Here is a 25,571-nt window from a genome sequence, read left to right as displayed (position 1 = left end):
GATGATGCAAAGTTGGGTAGGGCGATAGTGAATGCAGAAGATGTCAAAGTCTTGCAGGATGACTTAGATAGATTGGAGTTCTGGGCTAAGGAGAATGGATGTCAATTTAATGTGACAAAGTGTAAGGTTATGCATTTTGGGGTGAAAAGATTAGCAGCAGTATACCACATTGGTGGAACTGTACTCCAAGAGATTGATGAGGCCAGGGACTTGGGAGTGTTGGTGGATAGGGAGATGAAGTTTAGGGGGCACATTGCAAAAGTAGCTAAAACAGCTCATCAACTCACTTAGTTGTTGAAAAATACCTTGACGAGCAGAGAAAAACAAGTTATCATACCTCTGTACCGAGCATTGATAAGACCTCATCTCGACTACTGTGCCCAGATTTGGTCACTTCGGTTCCTTCTTGATGGGGAGGAGGTGGAAAGAATCCAGATAGCAGGTCTATGGAATGAACCATATGAGAAAGAACAGATTGAAGATTTGTGGGTTGCAGAAACTAGTTGATAGGCAGAAAAGGGGAGATATGATTGAGACATTCAAATTGCTAAAAGGATTCTATAAGATTAATTCAGAGGATATTTTTGAGATCAGGACTGGTGGTGGGAGAACTAGGGACGCCTATGGAAGCTGGGCAAGAGTGTAGTTAGCAGGGGTGTTAGAGCTGGGTTCTTTACTATTAGAGTGGTAAATGAGTGGGATAAGCTGCCAGAGTCTGTTGTGGGTGCTACAACAGTGAGCGTGTTCAAGGCAAGGTATGATAGATACTGTGAGAATGTCAAACAGTTGTGTTGACATGGAGTTTAGGGCCTCCCTCGATGAGTCTAAGGACTCCCTGGAGTAGCCTGAAATAATAATAATAATAATAATAATAATAATATATATATATATATATATATATATATATATATATATATATATATTTTTTTTTTTTTCCCCACCAGAGGTCACGCCTGTAGAATAACATGTGATCAAATCATTGTTTCTCTAGCTTACAGTTAATGATGTAACTCAGCTTGTTCTGTATACTTATGTACGCTCCAGATGATGATCTTGATGTGAAGATCGAAACGTCGGGATAATAAAAAAAGTTTTTTAACACGGTTGTAAATTCCATAAAATTTTTTAAAAATGAATGCTGATCACCGTGTAACCCTAAAAGAAAGGAAAACAAGATTTTAAAACTCAGATGTAATTATTATTATTATTTAGGCTTCCAAGGAGTCAAAAGACTCATCGTGGGAGGTCCTTCCTAGGAAACACAAGTCTATCAAGACTCACTGTGGGATGTCCCTCCTAAGAAACACAAAGTCTATCATACCACTCCTTAAACTCATTGACCATTTTCGCTCTCACCACTCTATCAGGCAATGCATTCCACTGTTCAATCACCTTTCATGCAAAGAAACCACTCCTCATCCTCTTGCTCACAGTTTCCTTTCGTAACTTCAAGAGATGGCCTCTTCCCATCACTCCTTCCTGCTGTTCAACCAATCAAAAGTACTCCCCAGTGTCAACCCTGTAACCGCCTCTTAACAGTTTAAAAGTCTCAATCATATCACCTCTCCTTCTTGTATCCACTAAACTCAGCAGTCCTCATTCACTCAGACGATCCTTATAACTTACACTGTACAGTACTGAAACCATCTTTGTTATCAGTCTTTGTATCCTTTCCACAGTTAATTTATCCCCTTCAAATCCTGGAGACCAAATCTGAGAACAATACTCTATGAGTGGTCTGATCAGGTTCTTATACAACGGAATGATAACTCTTTTATCTCTGCAAGCAGCGTCCTTCTCATTATTGCAGCAATCCTCTGTCTTACCTTCACCACCTTTGCAATATCTCCCCTGAATTTCAGGTTTCTAACAATCAAGAGATCAATCCAAGATCTCTTGTCTCCCCTACTTCCTCCAGTATAGCTCCTCCTATAGAGTATGCAGCATCCCATCGATGTGTTGTCCCAAACCTCAAGACCTTTCATTCTGCTGCAATAAACCGATATCCCCATTCATTTATCATCTGTCTAGCTTATTCAAATCCTCTTGCATGGCTACCACATCTGCACTATTAATAATAACCCTACCCAGCTTCACATCATCTGCAAACACTGAATATCCCCCCTGCGATCCACTGACAATGTCATTGATATAAGGGTTAAACAATATAGGTCCAAGTACTGAGCCCTGTGGGACCTCACTTGTAACCCTCTGCCTCCTTGAAACTGCTCCACCATACACAACTCTTTGATACCTATCCTGGACAGCCAATCCTGAATCCAGATGACCAACCTGACATCCAAAGCCATGTGCTACAACTTAAATATCAGCTTATCATGTGGCACCCTGTCAAATGCTTTTGCTAAATCCAAGAAAATGGCAGTATATGCTTTTCCCTCATCTACTGCTCTTGTATCACTAAAACTAGAGCGCCCCCTTCACAAATCCGTGTTGACTCTCACAGATAACATTACCCTCATACGCCCAATGTTCTATATGGTCCTTAACTAATTTCTCCAAGATATTAACAAATACTGATGACACACAACAAACTGGCCTATAATTAGACACTTCCAGTCTGCTACCCCCCCCCATGCAATGGCACTATCTTACCTTCCTTCCATTCCATGGCACCTTTTCCGTAATAAGATGAAAGGTGCTGTCAGTTCTTTAGCACATTCTCTCAAAACCCGTGGTGAAATACCATCCAGTCCCACAGCTTTACTGACATCCAGAGTACTCAGTATTTGGAACACGCTCTCCTCCTGCACCTCTAAACCTGAAACCTGCCTAATCCCTCTAGTATTAAAATTTGCTCCTTCAGGATGAATTACACCAATAAAGTGTTCATTGAACAATTCCACTATGTCCTCTGCATCATTCACTCTATTCCCATTTTTATCCCACAATGTCATTCTTCCACAATCATTTCTCCTCCTACTGGCTACTTAATTAAAAAAAATTCCTTTGGATCTTAGGGCCAATCTCTTCTCATATTCCAGTTTCGCCTTCCTTACCATACTAGTCACTCTCCTGGCCTGTGTCTTATCTTCATGCATCTGCCTTTCACCTGTCTCCTTATATTTCTTCCATAGCCTCTTCAACACATGCAGTTCCAGTTTAACATTGTATGTCATTCACTTTACTCCAAACTGTGTCCTCTTCTTCACTTGTGGAGTACAGCTTACTACTGATGCTAACAAATATTCCCTCACAATTTCTCAAACACTAATGATATCCCGTCCTTCCAATTCTTCTCCATGAAACTTCCCGAAGTTGATGTCTAAGACTATTATAATACCCTGCCTTATAATTCCACATATGTTCCCTTCTCTTTGATACTTCTGTATATCTATTCATTTTCCAAGTCAAAACCACATGGTCACTCTCTCCAACTGGTGGGAGAGATGTCATCTTAGTTATTATCAACTCTTCTGCTATGACCAAATCCAAAACTCTTGAACCTCTTGTTCCCTGTATTACATGTTGCCTAAGACATCTGTCTCTCAAGAATTCTAGAAATTCCATTCCCTCATTGCTACATGCATCTTCCTCTCCCCAATTCATAATGCTGTAGTTAAAATCTCCCATAACAATCATTCTTTTTGCACTTGCCAAGCTCAACTGTCTAAACATCTCCTTAAAGACAAGATTTTCAAGAAATCAAGAAGCAAGACTTCAAGGATGTGGTCATCCTTCCTCCTGTTAGTGGCATGCCACTGTTGAGTAAAAAATACTCAACATATATGTAATCAGGAATACATATCCGTACTTGAAGTAGAAAAAACCATCAAAAGCCTAAAATGTGGAAAGGCAGCTGGAGTAGATGATAACAGACCAGAAATGCTGAAGTATTATTATTATCTGAGACTTTCAGGGAGTCAAGGACTCATTGAGAGAGGCTGTAAATTACCCAACCCAGCTATCATACCTTCCCTTAAATTCATTTACATTACATGCACTCACTACCAGTAAGGACAAATTATTCCACTCACTCACTCACTGCTCTCTGGGAGAAAAACCAACCTCTTAACCTTTTCTTGACTGAGAACAACTTTAACTTCCATGGATGTCCCCGTGTTCTCTCCCCACCTTCCATATAATGAAAAATTTCATAATTTGAAATGTTATAATCCATTCAAAAATTTATAGACCTCTATCACATCACCTCTCTTTCTCCTGTTAACCAGAGTCTGTAATCCACATACTTGCAATCTGTCCTCATAATCTAAATCCCATAATCCGGATATAATCTTTGTAATTCTTCTTTGCACTCTTTCCACAGCTTCTTTATCCCCTTGGAACCCGGGGAGACCAAATCTGCGCACAGCAATTCAAGTGTGGTCTTATCAAAGCCTTATAAAGGGTCAAAATTACTTCCTTATCCTTACATGTCAAGGTTCGCTTCAATATAGCAATTATGCTTGATGACATTAATGTATAGATTGAAAAATAATGGCCCAAGAACTGAACTCTGAGGTACATCACTGGTTACCTTAAATCTGGCAGATTCACATCCACTGTATACCACTTTTTAATATGTCTGACAACCATCCCTTGATCCAAATCAATAGATTATGTTCCTATCCCATACTGTCCAGTTTACACAACAGCCTATCGCATGGTATCCTATCAAATGATTCAGAAAAATCCAACATTATCATAGTGTATCCATTCCCTTTATCCAACTCGACCGTAACATTGTTATAAAATATGAGCAAATTGCTCAAACATGACCTTCCTTTAGTAAACCCATGCTGTTCCCTGCAGCGTATAGAATGCTTGTCTACCCATTTCTGTATGCAAGTTCTTACCAACTTCTCTAAAATCTTCACTACCACACCATAGATACTAATAGGTTGGTAGTTAGACACATCAGTTTTTGCACCGCCCTTGTGAAACGGAATTATCGTACATTCCTTCCATTCCTGAGTTGAGACTCAAGTTATACAAATGTGTGAAAGGCCTAGCCAATTCAGCTGAACATTGCTTTAACAAACAGGCAAATATTCCATCTGTCCCTATTGACAAATTCTTATCCAGGTTATGCAACAGCACTTCAACCTCATTTTCATGAACCTCTAACTCTTCATCCAATGCAGCAGTAGCACTGTGCACCATGCTACATACAACTGGTTGATATATCTTAGCAAAGTGAGCACTCATTAACTGAACAATCTCCTTGGCTTCTGTACCATCTGCATTCAATAAAGTTATTCTTCCACAATCATTCTTTCTTTTGCTTGTGGCATAACAATAAAATTCTTCTGGATTGCCTTTAGCTTGCATGGCCAATTTCTTTTCATTCTCCTTTTTAGCTTTCCTCACAATACTCGTTACTTTTCTGGCCTGAGCTTTATATATTTCATAACTCCTCTCATCCTTATTCTCACAATATTCTTTCCACATCATCTTCTTCTTGTGAATCTCTTGCTTAATAAGGTTGCACATCCATTTCATTCCCAACCTATTTATTCTTCGAACACTAGGGATACACTATACAGCTTCATTCAAGGCACTTTTTCAAAGATTCCCATGCATTGCTAACATTTTTCCCATTCAGTAACTGATACCACGGGACCAAAGATAGTATTCTCCTGAGTTGATCATAATTTCCAGCTTTGTAGTTCAGCATGTAACCTGTTTTAACTGGAGCTTCAATACAAGTAGATACTTCACAAGAAAGTACAGCATGATCACTGTCACCAATTAGTGGTAAAATAGCCATATTCTTGACAGAGATCCTTTCTGACGCTATGAGCAAATCTAACACTCTTTGACCCAGAGTTCTTTCTTTCACATACTGCTAGAGAAAGTTATCTCACAACAATTCAATAAATTCCTGTTGTTTCTGATCATGAGATTTCTCTTCTGCCCAATCAACGTTTGGAAAATTAAAGTCACCCAAAATGATCATTCGCTTGGTACCCATAAGGCTAAATTGGCGATGCATTTCTTCGTCCACTACAACTGAGGTGCCAGGTCTGTAGCAACACCACACCATATATTTCATTCTGTTCACCTCCACTTCACACCAAATAGACTCAAACGCGTCGCTACATTAGACATTGTTACCATCATTCTTTTCTTGTATTTCTACCCTAACTGGACTTAAGTCATCTGATATCATTAGTAGCACTCCTCCTCCTCTCCTATCTTTTCTGTAATTCCTACAAATAGTATATCCATTACACTCTATCACACTTATCATATCTGATTCTGATAACCAGGTTTCACTAATACCAACAATCTTAGGCCACATCGCATTCAATAATGGAGGTATAAAAGAGGGACAAATTCCAGATGTCTGGAGTAGAGCTCTCATAGCACTCATATATAAAAAGAGAAATAAAACAATGTGTGAATTCCATAGGTATTTCCTGTTGAGTGTTCCTGGTAGATTTCTGCAAGTATATGTGACAAATGGTTGAGAAGGATTGTGGAAGACAAGTTTGGTGAAGAACAAGTTGGATTCAGGCCAATAGAGGTTGTCAGGATCAGATTTTCACTTCACGACAAATAGGTGAAAAATTGTGGGAATATAATAAAGATCTGTATTTAAGTTTCGTAGATCTGGAAAAGGCATATATGACTAGATGCCAAGAAAAAAGCTTTTCAAACACTACAGTTGTATGGTGCCAATGGGGCATTATATCAAGCAATATTGAGTTATAAGTCAGCAGTTGGAATTGAAGGAAATACAAGAAAATGGTTTGATATTAAATCAAATCTGCTGTCATAGAAGGATGTACATTATCCCAACTGTTATGTATTATGTATATGGAATGCATTATGAAGGAAAGTGGTATTAAACCTCATGTCAAAATTGGAAAAATTTAATGTCAGCTCTTTGCTTTTGCAAATGATGTTATACTTCTAAATAAATCTGCTACAAGTCTGCAAGATTCCCTGACTAAATTGAATAACTCTTGTAATAGATATGGTATGAAGGTCAGCAATAACAAGACAAAGACAATGAACATAGGCAGAAACATTGAAAATATCAACTGCATTGTGAATGGAGAACCTATATAACAAGTAAAACATTTCAGCTACTTAGGTGCAATTTCCAGTGAAGATGGTAAATTAAGTACAGAAACATATAACAGAATCAACAAAGCTGGTATGGTAGGAAGTCAAGGGAATAAATTTATATGGAATAAGGGAGAAATTAGTCGAAACACTAAATTAGCTGTATACAAGACTGTTTAAACGAATTTTAACTTATGGATCTGAGAGTTGCATTGGAAATAAAACAGTTGACCAAAGACTAGAGACAGCAGATATGCAAGTCCTGAGAAAGATTAAGGGCATGAACAGATGGCATCAATGGCAATATCATATTAAAAACTAGGATATTAGAAAATAACTTGAGATTGTTAGCATCCTGGAATGTGTTAGCAGAGCTGATCTCAGATGGTATGGTCACTTAAACAGAATGGGAGAGGAAACATTAGTAAAACAAGCGTTCTCTGCCAGGTTGGCAAGAAAAAGGCCCAGAGGAAGACAGAAATATAAGATCTGATAATGTTGGAGTCTTGACAGATAACAGATTGATTTGGAGAAAAATTGTTGATAGGAAGTTAGTAATAATGTAAGTTTCTCATGTAATACTATTATAATATCCTGTACACTGTTTGATGGTACATTTCAGGAATTTGATGATGACGACGACAAAATGAATAAAACACTAAATGTCAACTTGTTTATACTATTAAAAATGCACAACACTATTAATAAACATCATACAGACAGTTAAAACATTCAGCACACAACCCAAAATAGTGAACTAAAACAGAAACTTGTCAAAAATTTGTCTCGTTTAGATTATTATTATTATTATTTTTTACTACTTTACTAACATTCTTAATTCCGCATCTGGGGAAGGTTCTTTGTATCAAGCTCCTATCACAGAATCCCCATACAAAAATCCCTCATCACCCTCTCTCTCTCTCCCCCCCCCCCCCTCATTTAACTCCTCATCTCACCTCTTCTTACTTTCGCTTCTCTATTATGAATTTGCCAGAGGCTTCTTCAATCCAAGAAGCATCGTTTGTATTATCATTCATATTCACCCTCAATAATGTACTTTCTCCCATGTTCTCTGTGATAATTTATTCCTTTTTTTGTCAGGTTAACATTTCCACTACCTCCCCCCACTTTTTTTTTTACTCAACTCACATTTATGACACTCTCTTTTCGAAATCTTTTGACTTTCTCCCTCTCTAGTCTCCTTTAATTCCTTTTAATCTCTCATACTTCATAGAAAATATAGGAAAACCTCACTTAATGCGAATTAGATATGTGCAATAATCAGTTAGTGCAATTAAGTAAAACGATACTATTTCCCACTTTAAGCGAGTAATTAACCAGTTAATGGGATTTTTTTATGTTATGCTAAATTTCACGTTATGGGAAATTTTTTGTCACCAATCTACAGAAAGTGGAAAGTCATTAAGAGAAATGAAAGTGGTGCTAGTAATACAATGATTGTGTGAGACCTGGGATACAGCAAGTCTACAGTTTGGACTAATTAGATATGTGCAATAATCAGTTAGTGCAATTAAGTAAAATGATACTATTTCCCACTTTAAGCGAGTAATTAATCAATTAATGGGATTTTTTATGTTATGCTAAATTTCTCATTATGGGAAATTTTTTGTCACCAATCTACAGAAAGTCATTAAGAGAAATGAAAGTGGTGCTAGTAATACAATTATTGTGTGAGACCTGGGATACAGCGAGTCTACAGTTTGGACTATAATAAATAAGAGCAAAGAATACAAAGAACAAGAAAAAGTTGCTACTGCTTCTTTAAGCATGCAGATCACCCAAAAATAGAAGCCATTTAATCAACGAGATGGAGCATCTTCTATCACTCTGGATTGAGGATTATAACAAAAAAAGAATACCTCTTAAAACAGGAAATATTATTATTATTACTATTATTACATGACACCTCCAGGGAGTCCAAGGACTCATCTTGGGAGGGCACACTATTCGACTTCACTAAAAATACATCTCATCCTCTCCACTACTACTTAATTCTCCAACTACGACACTAATATTCAGGCAAAAGCTCTCAATATTTTTATCTCATTGAAAGAGGCCAAATTTCAAGAGGAATATGAAAGCTTTACTGCAACTTTAGGATGATTTGATTGCTTTAAATATCGAACTGGACTGAATAACATAAGAATAACTGGGGAATCTGCTAGGGCTGATGAAGATTCTGTGGCTAAGTTTCCTGAATAATTGCAAAGCATAATTCATGAGGGTGATTATGACGAATGGCAAATGTTCAACGTCAATGAAATTGATCTCTTTTGGAAGTGTATGCCAACAAAAACTTTTCTAGCTAAAATTGAAGCATCTAAACTAGGATACAAAGTATCTAAAGATATTATTAGGAGAAGACAATTTAAACTCAGGCCTATGTTAGTTTATGGTGTGCAAAACCCAAGATCTAACATTATTGAAAAAATCAGCACAATTGGAAAAGAACTTAGATTTAATGAACTGGATAAATGAAGATGTGAGAAACTTGCTCAATTCCTATTCAGAACAATTAAGTGAGAATGATTTCCTTCAACCTAGAAGAACAGCACACATATGAAGAAGAAGGAGTGCAAACAAGAAGAGAATGTTATGACTAATAAGCAAACTGCAAAAGAACTTGAGCTAGTTAACAATCACATTGAGTATGCTAATGAAATTTTGTTTGATGCTGATCTGTTATTTGTCAAGACTCCAACATTATCAGATCTTATATTTCTATCGTCTAAGGCACTTTGTACCGATCAATCCACTTTGGTCTTCCTCTGGGCCATTTTCCTGCCAACCTGGCAGAGAACACTTGTTTTGCTAATCTTTCCTCACCCATTCTGTTTAAATGACCATACCAACTGAGATTATCTCTGCTAACACATTCCTGGATGATAACAATATCAAGTTCTTTCCTAATATCCTTGTTTAGTATTCTCAGTTAAATGACTACGAAACCTATCCCATACTAATAAACTGTATTTCTTCATTATATCGCCTAGTCACGTGTTCAACACATTATTTATCCATAATTTCACAACATTTTCGTCAACCCATCCTTTTTCGTGAAAATGTACAAAAACACCTGAAGGAAATTTTATCTTAGGCTTAGTTTTAGGTTTGAAGATGATAATTGGTTTTAACTTGGTTCAATCAGCCAAACATGACAACACAACCTGTAAACCTTGTTTCTTCATGACCTGTATACTTCGAACTAGCCACTCTTACTGCCTTTAGATTCAACTGTTTTATTGCTCATCATATCAAAGCTCATAGGAGATTCATCCATATTTCCAATATTTAACAATAGAAATTTATTTCCTTGTCTCAACTGAATAATAAATTTATGGAAACTGCTAAGTTTGTGGTCAAGATCTGCTGGTAGTTTTTGAGCAATTTTCGTTTTTTGTTGTATTACCAGATTTTGTCTGTTCATAAAATGATTACACCATCCTGAAGTAGCTTGAAATTCTATACTTTCATCCGGATTCAATCTTGACCATTTTAGTGCCCTTGTGTAGAGGCTTAAGTGCTGTGAGGACATCATATTGGAGGCTTAATGGATTGCATACAACACTCAGAAAGGATTAAAACAGAATTTAATACTTCCTATATATTTTGTCTCAGTAAATTAGACATCTTCAGGGATTACAAAAAAAACTAATGTAACATAAAAACAAATAACACACAATACTAAGCCCAACCACGTGGGTGACACTAAAGTCCTATCTAGGTGGAGCACCCTCTAAGGGCGGTTGTAGGTGGCTTGGAATGTAAAGTGGGATGTCTGGTGATAAGCGTTTCCCAAATCTTGGGAAGCTTAATGGAACCATATTTGTTGAGATTCGGTTTGAGTCGATTTCTGAGAGCTGCTGCTGATTCTAAGAATAGTCTCTCTTTTTTGAATTTGCTGTAGTGGAGCATGGTGGTTAATTTCCATGAGATCCTGTGGGTTGTATCCAAGACATGGTCAGCCAGGCCTGACTGACAATAGTCATTTTTGCAGATGTATGACTTATGTTCCTCCAGGCAGATAGTGGCTGATCTGTCTGTCTGTCTATCCGAAGTATGCCAGTTTACAGGAACAGGGTACTTTACAGACTCCAGGCACTGAGAGAGGAGGGAGCTGATCTTTTGTAGAGCGGATAAGAGTAGCAAGTTTACGGTGGGGCTTAAATGCTGTGTGTAGGTTGTACTTTTTTAAAATCTTGGCTAGTTTTTTGGATGTAGGGTATGGTGATGGCATTTCTAAACTCTTTCTGAAGAGAAGACCGAGGAAAGGGGGAGGACCTGATTATTTTTTTAATACTGTAATTGCTGTAGCTATTGGAGAGGAAAGTGTTGTGTATGTGATCAAGCTCAGTTGTAAGGGCAGTTCCACTGGAACAAAGATTGTGGGCTCTCTTGGTAAGAGTTTTAATAATGCTATATTGTTGAGCAGGGTGGTGGTGGTGGTAGAGTTTATGAATGTATCTGCCTGTGTGCGTGGTTTTCTATATACAGTGAAGGAAAGTGTACCATTGGGAAGGTGTGTAACTAAGGTCTAGGAAGGGTAAACAATTATTTTCCTTTTCCATTGTAAACTGGATTCTTGGATGTAGGCTGTTGAGGTGACTGAGGAAAAACGTCTAGTGTGTCTGGGCCATGAAGCCAAATAGAGAACACATAATCTACATATCTTAGCCAGATAGAAGGTTTGAGAGGGGCTGAGTCTATGGCTTGTTTTTCAAATTCTTCCATATAAAAATTGGCAAGGGGGGGGTGAGAGGGGGTAGCCCATGGCGGTTCCCTCTATCTGCTTGTAGATTTTGTTCTTCCAAGAAAAGTAACCAGAATTGATGGCAAAGGGAAAGAGATCTAAGATGTCAGAAGGAAAAACGTTTTTTAAGAGTGTTAAGGTATCAATTAAGGGAATATTGGTAAACAATGAGGAGATGTCAAAGCTTACCAATATGTCTGTGTTATTTAAGGTTAAATTTTCTATGAGGGTTTTAAAATGGGTAGAGTTTTTTTATATAAGATGTGGAAAGTCCAGTGAGGGGGAGAGTCAGAGAGCTGGCCAGCTGTTTTGACAGCTTGTAGCAAAGTGCATTAGTGGCATCTACTATAGGTCTTAGTGGGGAATTGGGTTTATGGGTTTTTGGTAAACCGTATATTCGGTGGTGGGGACAGAAAGGTTTGAGTTTTTTTTGTGATTTCCGGGGGCCAGGAAGACACTTTTTTAAATAAGTTTTTTTTTTAATTTTTTGACTAGTGTTTTGGTGGGGTCATGTTCTAGCGGGGTGCAGGTAGAGCGATCTCGGAGGATAATCCCCATTTTCCAATTGTATTCTGTGGTATTAAGAATGACTGTGGCATTACCCTTATCTGGTCTAGTGATTACGATACTTTTTTCTTTTCGTAATTTCACGAGAGCAGTGCGTTGGCGACATCAAGTCTGATGTTATTTGCTATCTCCGGCGCTAAGCAACAGATACCGTGTCGGCATTGTACATCACATCAAGCACTGGCACTTCTTTAGGAGCGACCGCTAAATTGTGGCCGAGGCTTAAAGCACTGATGGCATCGTCGTCGAGCCTTTTGTACAATAAGTATCCATGTGTAGAGGCTTAAATGCTGTGAGGACATCATATTGGAAGCTTATTATAAACAGCCAAGCACAAGCAAAAGTCAAGATAACAGGCATGACTGGAGATTGGTTTGCACTAGTCAAGCGGACTCAATATCACTAACCATCTTCATCACACATCTGGGAAGAACAACAGATAAGATAAAAGAAGGTGGAAGCATTTCAATTAAATGGTATGAGAATAAATTACCTCTGCTCTGCAGATGACATCATCCTGATTGAAGAAGACACAGCAAGGCTGGAAGAGACACTGCAAACACTATACGCAGAAGGAAAAAGATATGGGCTAAATGTCAATTTTGAAAAAACTGAAATAATGATATTCGGACAACAGGAATTACTGAACAAAGTTCCATAGAAGGATTTCAACTAGAAAATGTGGCACACTTCACATCTCTTGGATGCCACATGATGCATGACTTGGACCCCAAAAAAGAAGCAAAAATTAGAATAGCCAGGGCAACAGTTATCTTAAAAGCCATGGACAAAATATGGAAGAGTCAAGCTATAAAGATACACACTAAACTCCGTATTGTGGAAACCTGTGCCTTCAGCAGCATGCTCTATGGATGTGAGGCCTGGGTACTCCTGAGAGAATCTGAAAGGAGGATATTAGTATTTGAGAGGAAGTGCTACAGAAAGATCTTGAGAATAAGCTGGATCGAGAAAGTGAATAATGAAGAAATCTACAGATGAATACAACCAAAAGAAAATCTGATCCAGAAAATAATCAAAATGAACTATGTGTATTTCGCCATATATGCAGAATGAACGATGAGAGGAAATTTAAAACGCTGCTGTTTCAGAGTCTATGAAGGACGCATTCTTTGTCTGCTTCTCACAAAATAGAATGCAATGGATGAGTCATATCAAGATGGCATCAGACACCTATGGGCATTGAGCCCATTACTGGTGATGATGAAGTACTCAACACAGCTACACTCAAACCAGTGATCTGGGAGACAGTCATTCTGACACCAGATAGCCTGACTTCTCCAAATCAACTTTATGGTTGCCCAGCCCACAGGCAACCATAAAATCTCTAATTGTCCCTATATTAGGATAATTAGATCTGTTTCAGTTATAATTTGAATTGTTTCTAATGATTTATTTTAGTGACTGTGTGCTGGTCAGTTATAATTTGTGCTCTGACAATGTTGGGTAGAAAACTGGCAAAATATTAGTAAGTTCAAACAATCAAAGAACAGCAACTGTTCATATTCCAAAATAATTTTTTTGATTACAGAATGAGAACCGTTCATGGACTTTTTTTTTTTGTAAGAAGTTGTGAAACTGAGAGAAAAATTAAGATTTTATTGAGGTATAATAGGAACAATGGTTTATGAAACTGAGTTAATTATAAACACAGAACAGAACAAATATTTTCCTTCAATTATTGAAAAATGATTGTTCAAATACATATATGTTGGCCTGAATCAAATTTTATACTGTTCAAGTGTTTACCTTTGTGCTGTAATCATAATGAAATTATATAAATGCCAATTAAATCAAAGTTATAGAGAGGAGATGAGAGCTGAGGGCATTCCCTCAATTTAGTATGCACTTTTGAACTGTGATTTCCAACTTTTATAAAAAGAAAGATCAAATCCCCTGATATAATTTTGTATTTTCTAATATAAAAGAACTTTACAAGTTTAAATGAGTTATGATTTTAAATTATAAGTGATTATTTTGAAGTGGAAGTTTATCAAGTGCACAGAAATCTAAGTTATTAACCTATGCTACTTATTAGACGTGCTTTAAGGAACTAAATTTGTTGTACAGTAAATCAACAATGGTTACTCAACAGCTTATGAGAATGTAATTCAGAGATTACTTGTTACAATTTTTTGTTTCCATCGAGCTCAGAGTAAGAATGGAGATGATTGAAGAAATAAATAATACGTGAAAAACTTTTGCAACTTTTAGAGATAATGTATGATCAGATTGTACAATTATACATGCAATGTAATCTTATGCAACTGTGCACTTGCATTATATATATACAGGGTGTTCGGGATAAATTTGACAGTTTCGTAAGGAAAAAGAAAATCTTCTTTGTATCTATTAAATTTAATGAATTGACAAAAAAACATTACAGGCAGAGTTAATTACAATACTATCAACAAGATTTACTCAAAATAACCACCATTAGCATCGATCACAGCTTCAATTCTGCTTCGGAACCTCGAACAAGCTGATGCTACAGTCTCCCTGGGAAGGGCCGCAAAAACTGTTTTAATTTTATCCATTAACTGGGCTTTTGTATTACTGGAAGTGCGATTGGTGTCTTTTTCAACTGCGCCCCATACAAAATAATCCATGGGGTTAAGGTCTGGGGAGTTTGGAGGCCAAACATTTGGACTGGTGAAGTCGTAGAAATTTTCAGACAACCATTTTTGACTTTTCCCAGAGGTGTGGCAAGGGGCCGAATCCTGCTGCCATACATATGGCCTACCATTGGCTACCCTTGTTATCCAGGGTTTGACTACAGTTAGCAGCTCCACGAACAAAGCCCGAATTCAAATGCCAGGGTTCTTCAACACCTGTTCCTGCAGATTTGCGAGGAATTCTGCTGTACGAACGCAATCAGATCGTCTGCTAGGGATCTTTCTTCTTGCTACATCCTCGTAGTCACCATTGCAAGTCTCTAGTTCATGCCTGATTGTTTTTACTGTATTCAGGGAGCATTGGGCAGCAGTCATAATATCCTTATTTTGATGGCGGGCACGAATCATCATGATACAAGTTATTCTCTTCCATGATTCAGGTGGGTTCCAGCTATCCATCCTTTCTGACATCTTGTATATGAATGAAGAAGGGTCCAAACTTTTAAATGAAGAGAAGTGTGTGTTAATACATGTAACTTACGGAAAAATATAATTAATTATAAATATGTCAAATTTATCCCGAACACCCTGTACAATATACATTAACACAAAGTGTTATGCCTTTTAATACTCATCATCAATTTCTCAATATGTACCCTCAAGGAGTGTTCAGACTACTATGACAGCACTGCATGATGAAGTTTATGTTATTACTAATCTTCTATCAACAATTTCCCTCCAAATTAGTCTATTACTTGTCGGCACTCCAATATTGTCATATTTAACATTTCATTCTTCTATGGCACTTCTGACTGAATCAATCAACCTACACTTAGATCTTCCTCTGGTTATTTTTCCTGCCATGTTGGCATTAAACACTCATTTTACTATCCTTTCCTCTCCTATTCTCTCAAGTGATCATACCACCCTAGATTAGCCCTGCTCACACATTCTTAAATGCAAACAATGTCAAGTTCCTAATGTCTTCATTTTTCATATGATTCTGTCATTGATGCCATCTGTACATGCCATCTGTACAGGCCCCTAATTTTTCTAAGAATTCTCATATTTGTAATCTCTAATCTTTGATCAAGTGCTTTATTTTTAACCCAACTTTCAGATCCATAACTTAAAACTGGTTTGAACACTGTCTTGTATACCTTTTAATACTCCTAGTTTTTGTTTATAATGCTATATTGTTAAAAGTTAGAATAACAAGTAGCTGAACTAGATCGAATTAAAAAGTACAACATACAGTGAAGTAAAGAAGAGAAAAATAAGGATTTCATGTTTTCATGTCAAACTGGAACAGATATAGAAAAGAAATTAAAACAGGTTTAGTATAGAAGAATTTTAAGACAGAATTTTAGATAACTGTTAATTGCGAAGGATGGGTTAATTAATAATGCTGTATTATAATAATAATAATTTTATACTGGTATTGTTTAGTGTGTACAAAAAAAAATAATAATAATAAAAACTGAGACTGAACACTATAAGAGAAAGACCTGAAGCCTGGATGCAATGCTATGTATGATTCCAAACACTCTGGTAATATCAGAAAATTCTGCAGCTTTCTTCAAGCTTTCCAATAATTCTTCTCCACGTGAAATCATCTAGATCAGCGCTTCTTAAACTTTTTCTGCTCACGACTCCTTTTCACTCGAGAAATTTTTACATGACCCCGTGTACATAGGTATACAAATTAAACATTCCCTGATAATAAATCATAAAGAAATTTATTTTAAAACAGTTCTTTAAAACATATAATTTTACCATTTACATATAGAATTACAAACAATAGCCTCGAATCTGAATTAATTTTTGCGTGTTGTGCGTTCAGAAACCTTTTATACTGTTGCCAAATTTTTCGCAACCCCCACATTTGGTTATGCAACTCCAAATGACGTTGCAACCCACAGTTTAAGAAGTTCTGATCTAGATGATGTCTTTGAGGAATTACAAGATATCTAAGTCAGCAACTTTCTTCCTTCATGACAGTTTATTTTGTTGAGTGCTACCACTTGACCCATTTGTATGCAATTCAAAAATTTGAATGTGTACCAGCTTTCTACTCGAAATCGTCAGTTATACAAATTGCCACAAGCTGATTCATCTGAATTTGTGGCTGTAATCTTCAGAAATAGTACTCATTCTTAGGTTTTGGACTCCAGTATAGAAAGCATGCTGTAATAGATTTATCATTTGCAACATCATTTACTATCTTCCAAAATTCTATCAACAGAATTAAAACAGAAAATTATAAGACAATCATTAGACCTATTGTTCTATATGGAGCAGAAATCTGGAGCATAACAGACTATGATGCAAAAGTGTTGAACTTTGAAAATAAAATCCTCAGTAAAGTCAATAACACAATAAATGAATGGAGAAGAAGACATAATCAAGAACTATATGAACACTAGAGATCCCCACTTCCAGTTCATGAAATTAGAGAAATTTGAGTTGGCTTAGACAACATATGTGCTGGAAGGATAATATCCAAAAAGACTTAGCTCAGATAGGAATTCAAAACTGGAATGAAAAGGACAGAAAGGAATTGAAGAAGTTGGTACATGCAACAAAGAACCTTAGAGGTTCAGCAAGCTGATGATGAAAAAGAAGATTATCCATTACAATTTAGATTGTTTTACTTACTCGTTGATGTGCATAGGCTGTAAAAAGTAGTTGTACTCTGAAGATGCTGGTTCGAAACCCAGTGAAACACATGCTGGTTAATAAATATCTTGGGCCTTGATGTGAAGATGGGAAGGTAAGGTTCAGAGGTCATGTTGTAAATTTGGTGAGAACAATTTGAGGGAACAAATAACAGAAGGATATACAATTTATTTATTTATTTCATATGACAACATGCCAAATAAAATAACTATTTGGTGTTTCTTGACACACACAATTCACTTGTTTTTCAGATGGTTCACTATCATTTTCTATTTACAGAAAATCACCATACACTGAAGATAGCAAAGAAGTAAACAGTCATAAAAGTATGAAATATCACCTTCATACCACATATCAAATTAGCAACTCTTATCTACCTGAAAGAGAGAGAGAAGAGGAGTGGGACACATTGTATTTTTCTGCATTTTATTTTATTTTTATTTATTTTTTTGGCTTACATTCAGACTACTCAAAACCACCAAGATAATTTATGTAAAAATGCAGTGCTGATTGGGTTGGTAGTCGATAGCAGTAAAACTAAATTCTTAATAAAATAGAATAGATGGAAATATTAGGCTAAATGAATATGCTGTTGAAGAAAGTAAACGATTTTCAGCACTTTAGCTCTAATATAGAGGGTGTCCCAAAATTCACGCAAGATTTAAATTTAGCACCATTTGTGCGGTCAAATGTTGCCAATGAGAAAAAAAAGACAGTGTGACAGTTGACAGTTCAGGGTTATTAAAAATGGTGCGCTACACGAAAGAACAATACATTTTCATTGTTGAGCAATATTTTAAAAATAATGAAGGTTTGGCAGCTACAGTTCACAATTTTCGTACAAAATATGGTTGGAATAGTGATTTAACTTCATCAACTGTGAAAAGATTAATTAAAAAATTCAAGGAAACTGGATCAATTCGATCTTATACACTCTGGCCGTCCTTCAACAAGTCGTTCAACAGAAAACATCGAAGCAGTTCGTGAGAGTGTTGCTGAGAGTCCAGGAGCATCAATTCGGCACTGTGGTCTTGAATTGGGCATTTCGAGAAGCTCTCAACAGCGTATTCTCACAAAAGATTTGCATCTTTATGCTTACAAAGTTCAATTGACTCAAGAACTGAAGCCTACTGACCACACACAGCGAAGAGAGTTCGTCGAATGGATTATGGAACAACAATAAGTGGATGCTTATTTTTCCAACAAAATCATCTTCAGCGATGAGGCTCATTTTCATCTTGATGGCTTCGTTAATCGAAAAAATTGTCGCATTTGGGGTTCAGAAAATCCACGAGTGATTGTTGAGAAACAAATGCATCCACAACGTGTCACTGTTTGGTGCGGATTTTAGGCTGGAGGCATCATCGGTCCATTCTTCTTCGAAAATGCGACTGGTAAGGCAATAACAGTTAACGGTACTCATTATCGCGACATGATAATCCAGTTTTTTGTGCCTAAATTGTAAGATATGGATGTGGACGACATGTGGTTTCAACAAGACGGTGCCACATACTATACAGCCCGAGAAACAATTCGATTACTGCACGAGCCATTTCCTGGTCGTGTAATTTCCCGTTCTGGTGATCAGAATTGGCCGCCCAGATCATGTGACTTAACGCCGTTGGACTTTTTTCTTTGGGGTTTTTTGAAGTCTAAGGTTTATGCCAACAAGCCCACGATTATCCACGCCTTGAAGGAGGAAATTGAGCGCTGTATCAATGAAATTCAGCCACATTTATGCAAAACGGTCATGGAAAATTTCGACAAAAGATTGCGTATGTGCCTGCAAAGCCGTGGAGGCCATTTACCCGATATGCTATTCCATGCATAACCCTATACTGTATACTTTATGAATCAATAAGAAATTACAATTTTTAATTAAAAACCTGTGTTTTCTATCAAAATTACTTCTTGCATGAATTTTGGGACACCCTGTAGTTACTCCAACTGACATAGTGAAAAGAAAGCACAAAGCTCTCCAATTCCATAAAAGCCTAACTAATATCTAGAAATCCAGTCCCATCACCACAAATATCAAAATTCTTCTGTATAAAACCACCAGTTAAGCCATATTCGAATATATTTGTAAATTTAGGGAAACAAAAACACGTGTTGAACTAGTTCAACATGTGTGTTTTTGTGTCCCTAAATTTACAAATATGAGTGCTGATCACCGTGTAACCTTAAAAGAAAGAATCATATTTGAATATAATGCCCAGAAAATCATGAACTACTCAAAGAGCAGTTAATATCAAACTGGAAAAACAATTTAATGGATATAAGTAAATGAAACATTCAATAGCTTTAAGACAACATGCCTTCAAAAAAAATACTAGGATACACATGGGAAAATCACATTCTTAATATTGCCATTATTGAAGAAAGCCAGCAAAGATCCCTAATTGAAACAATTCAGTCAGCTGAGGTAGTTGGTGCAATATCTTAATCTGCCTTCAGCTATGTTCAGTGCTTAGTCTGCTCTTTGCAGGTCAAATAATAGATGCAGAAGAAGACCAAGAGAACAGTTTTGACAATAACAGAAGAAAATGTCTTTTTGAATATGAGGGTCGTGAACCATTTGACAGAAAACAGAGCAACCTGGATCAATTTCAATTAACACATTCGCTGCCACGCTCCTCAGGCGTAGTTTGTTCCTGCACGCCAAGCGCTTTCGCGTCTTCAAGGTCACTACAAGTAATCTCGTAGCCGGCTTATCAGACAGAATTTTGTTTCATAGGCCAACTATGAGTAATCTCGTATCACTTCCACCTATATATTACATGCGCTGACAACGGTGTTTATTGCGTCTAGTCTAGTTTTAGTTTCTAGTCTCTAAGAACCTTCAATTTCGCCATGGCCAGTAAAAGAAAACTTACTGATATAGAAGTAGAAGCTTATGCTAATATGAGCAATGATGAATTTCATGAAATATTTGGTTCCGATTCTGAAGATGATCCTACAGACGACCCTAGCGGTGACTCAGATGACGAAAAAACTTTTCAAGATGAAGTTAGCACCCAGCCAAATACATCAACATCTACTTATAGGGAAAATTCAGAACAAGAGCCCCCATAATTTGACTTTGTTGAAACTGCAGGTTTTAAAATTGACACTGGAAATTTCAGTATCAAAAGGTTAAATGAACTTTTCTGAAGATTTTTTCACAATTTTAGTAGAACAAACCAATTTATATGCTTTACAAAATATTGAGCAAAGCCGAGCGCAGATCAAAAAAAGTCAAAGAATTTCAAACTGAAAAGCAACAGACATACCTGAAATGAAATTATTTCTTGGACTTTTACTTCATATGGGTCCTTGTAATTTATCGTCTACTGAGCATTATTGGAGTACAAATCAACTTTACAATTTGCCATTTTGGTGCTCTAAAATGAGCCGAAATAATTGATTTCAAATTTTATTGCATCACTTGCATTTTGCAGATAATTCCCAAGCAGCTAATGATAAATTGCACAAATTAAGACCAGTCCTAGATAATTTTAATAGTGTAATGCAACATAGCTACACACCAGACAGAAACTTATGTATTGATGAGTCAATGGTGTTGTGGCGCGGTAGACTGGCGTTTCGGCTATACATAAAAAAACAAAAAACATAAATATGGCGTGAAATTCTATGAACTATGTGAATCGAATGGATTGGTGATAAAAATAAAAATTTATACAGGAAAATCTGAATACTCTTTAGCAAAAATGGGTCACGCATATGATATTGTATTCCACTTGATGGAAGAATATTGACAGTGGTTATGTATTGCATATGGACAATTTTTATAATTCTGTAGCTCTGACAGAATCGCTTACCAACAGAAAAACGTACGTGTGTGGAACGCTGAGAAATAATAGGAAAAACAATCCACCAAATGTTATTCAGAAGAAACTAAAGAAAGGGGAATTTGTCTGGCAAAGAAGAGGTCCTGTTGTAGTCTGCAAATGGAAGGATAAAAGGGAAGCTCTTTCCATTTCAAATATGCACAAATTTGAAATGGTTGAAGCACAAAATCGGAAATGGTAAATTTCAATTAAAACCAAATATTGTTAGGGATTATATTTGGATAAGTCAGGCACCGATCTTTCTGATCAAATGCTTTCTTACTATTCCACCTTACGAAAGACAATTAGATGGTCAAAGAAATTAGCAATACGCATTTTTGAGGTATACATTCAAAATGCGCAAAAATTTTATAACATGATTAGTGGAAATGCAATGACTGCATTAAAATTTAGAGATCAATTTACCTCAGTTTTTGTTGGAATGGATGAACTTACAGCATCAGAGAATATCAGGAGGAATCGAGATTTTCATTGTTTGGAAATTTCACCACCAACAGAAAAAAAGAATCGCATGACAAAGCCATGCCGTGTGTGTACACGAAACAAACAAACGACGTGAAACACATTGTTATTGTCCTGTTTGCCAGGAAAAACAGGACTTTGCATGGAAAATGCACAATTTTCCATGCAAAGTCCTGTTTTGCATGGAAAATTGCAAATTTTCCATGCACATGGAAAATTGTTTTAAAATGTACCATTCTTAATTTGAATAAATTGTTTTTTATTTTTATTGATTTTATTAGTTTTAAATTGATTTACAAATTACGTGTTATACTACGGATTAACTCGCGCTTGGCATAGGAGGTTGGTAATCGACATACAAGTATATTCATAGTTGGCTTCTGAGGCACATATATATTATACTATATTTTAGTTGAAATTATTTCCCTTCTACCAAGCCCCCAGATGTGCTCTCCACTTTATTCAGAATCCAAGGGTCCAAACTAAGGTAATTATACTAAGGGTTAACTCGTGTTTGGCATAGGAGGTCAGTAAATTGACATACGAGTATACTCATAGTTGGCTTGTGAAGCTCATATATGAACTACAAGTACACTCGTAGTTGGCAGTGAACGTGTTAACAGACTTTATCTCCATGACTTTTTGTTATATACAGAGACATATATAAGAATATTTCTTATATATTTCCCCATTCATACATGAATAAATGATCATGATGATGTTGTACCTGTTCATATGTTGCTGAAAGCTGAGCACCACATGGGCAGGTACAGCACTATCTTATTAAATCAATATATTTCTGTTGGGCTGTAATGTAATTTTGTTCGTACACCATTTGTATTTTCTGGTGGGTTCTGTTTTGAGGAATCAAAAATTATAAGGAGGGAGAAAATCCTTCTGCCTTTATAGAGACTCCCTGAGAAGAATGCTCTTAAAGATTCAATGAGTTCTAGATGATAATTGAATTGAGGACTTTCATCCAAAGGGAAGAAGTGTTACCAACTGAGCATATATGCAAAATACATATACCGAAAAGTACAGATAAGGAGGTCACTGTATCTCTATACAAAACTTGAAATGCAACTGCATCTAGTTTCATGGGAACAGTGAAATTCAAATAAGGGGAAAAAACCAGACAATATCAGAATTATGGAATGTTGAGGAAATACGAGCTGCAAACATTGGTAAATAGGAAGAGAGGAGATATATGATAACATCAAACTGGAAAAACAATTTAATGGATATAAGTAAATGAAACATTTATATATCAAGGGTACCCTGGAAATTTGATAAATATACAATTAAAAGGGAATTAATGACAGATTTTTAAAAGACAATGAGTGAAATGGAATGCCAATATGAGTGGTGACCACACTGCCTGTGAAAATATTTAGAGGGGCAAGTAAGTATGCAGACTTACCTAATTGAGCCCTTGGGTTCTCTGGAAGTACATGATAATAACGATACTAATGTAAATAATAATAAATCACATGTGGCATTACTGAACTTTCAAACAAACATATACACAAGAAAATATCTATTTCTCAACTTACTTATCCCATGGAACAGATGTTTCAAAAGATTCTGCAACAATGCCATAGTCCATGCCTAAGTCCTATGGATAAGTAAAATACAAATAATATGTTCTGTACAAAAACCAATGCAAGCATATACATTATACTGAAAAATTATACAGAGAGCAGTTTTTTAAAACTGCTCTCTGTATAATTTTTGCAAACAAATGCAAAAAAATTATCAATGATTCCAAAACAGAATTTGAATGGGCAAAAAGCAGGAAACTTACAGCCTGTCCTAGCGGCAGCCATGTCTTTCGGTCTCTTGCCAAAGCAATTTGTTGCAACTTTTGCCCTACACTACTCCCCCCCCCCCCCCACTTTCACATAGACGTTTAGTTTCTGCAATTTGTATATTCTATAAATATTTCCATGGAAAATGTTCATCTGAAACAGCAACAATAATCCCCCCAACTCTGTACTAAGCCCATTGGAACACATACAGCCACCGCCCAACATCCATTCACAGTACACCTTGAAACCCACAGTTTCTTTTCCTCCCACTACATCTCTGCTACTGCTGCATTGTGGAATAGTCTTCCCCCTATTGTGTTCCTCAAGAAATACAATATCCAGTCATTTAAATCAAATGTGTACAAGCACCACCTTTCTCAAACCACTACCCATACATGGTACTAATCCTCCTACTTCATCTCTGCTACTGCTGCATTGTGGAATAGTCTTCCCCCTGTTGTGTTCCTCAAGAAATACAATATCCAGTCATTTAAATCAAATGTGTACAAGCACCTCCTTTCTCAACCCACTACCCATACATGGTACTAATGTATTATAGGTTGATCAACCAACCTCTCATGTATGAGCTCAACATAAAAATATTAGAGATGCCAAGAAATTATATTCTTGGTTTAATCCTTTATCCAAGTGTAAGCAAATAAAGTTTGCATGTGAAGTAATTTCAAGACTGGGATTTAATCAAGAGATACATAAATATTGATTCAATGCATTTTTGATGCTATTGTTTCCACAAATATATAATTTAACACAGGCTTAATCTGCACTCTTCTTAAACATGTCAATAAGACCAGCAAGGGAAAGTCAAAACAATGAGGATATGCAGGCACATAAAAAGAGGAGTGCTGTTATCAATTAGAATACAAAGTTAAAAATCATACCAAAATTTAAATCCAGTTTTGAAACTGTTGATGTTGCATATGAATTTAAATTAAGTGAGTCAACAATTAGAGCAATCTTTAAATATAAGGATACAATTAAAAAAAAGTGGATGAAAATGTTAATCCCTTCTTGGCAAAGAAAAGCATCTATTCTCAGAGTAGAGGCAGCTGAGAGTTGGAAAAATTTGTTTTATATGGTTTTCTTAGAATGCATCTCCTGAGTAATTTGGGAGTTACTTGTATTTATAATTTTCAGCCACAGAACAACAGATACACTTAAGATTTGGTGACAACAGAGAGAACTGTGCAGATAATTTTTATAATCACAAAAAAAAAACAACAAAAAAAAAAACACTTAAACTTATCAGGCACAATCTAAGTGAGATTAAGTTCAAAATGGAAAAACGCTTGTGGCATGTCTGTCATATGATCATAATCATCATCAAATTCCTCATATGTACCTTTGAGGTATATGTGATACTATGATAGTGGTACAGGAATAAGCTTTCTAATAACCAGCTTCCTAATAATTTTTTTTCCAAATTAATGTGCAATTTGTGAGGTACACAATATGATCAACATCTAGCATTTTAGTCTGCGCAGCTATTCATAACTGTGCCATCCTTATTTTTATTTATTTATTTTTTTTATGACATCATAGTGCCAAACACCTGTTCTACTAGCTTTTCCTCTTACAATAAATTTAAACGACTATATCATCCTGTATTAACTCTGCTCGTACATTCTTGAATGTTGACAATATCAAGTTACTTTCTTTCTAATATCTTAATTTTTCAATATGACTGTTAGCTGTTCACTCCCTTAATTTTTCTCAACTGTCAGATTTTAGGGAAAGACAATGTATACTA

At 36.3% G+C, this 25,571-nt stretch overlaps 1 protein-coding gene across 1 annotated transcript in view; it reads right to left on the bottom strand.

Annotated features, from left to right (window-relative positions):
* The window catches only part of Agps (alkyldihydroxyacetonephosphate synthase), a 608,793-nt gene that overhangs the window by 50,685 nt on the left and 532,537 nt on the right, over positions 1–25,571 (bottom strand). Inside the window, exon 17 of the mRNA XM_090397415.1 lies at positions 23,549–23,610. Within this exon, the coding sequence (XP_090253541.1) occupies positions 23,549–23,610 (62 nt within the window). The remainder of the gene's footprint in view (positions 1–23,548; positions 23,611–25,571) is intronic.

Source organism: Typopeltis vanoorti, chromosome 9 (genome assembly GCF_054136105.1).
Source record: "Typopeltis vanoorti isolate ZY-2024b chromosome 9, IOZ_Tvanoo_1.0, whole genome shotgun sequence".
NCBI classification, from domain to species: domain Eukaryota; kingdom Metazoa; phylum Arthropoda; class Arachnida; order Uropygi; family Thelyphonidae; genus Typopeltis; species Typopeltis vanoorti.
This window is presented reverse-complemented; position numbering and strand designations above follow the sequence as displayed.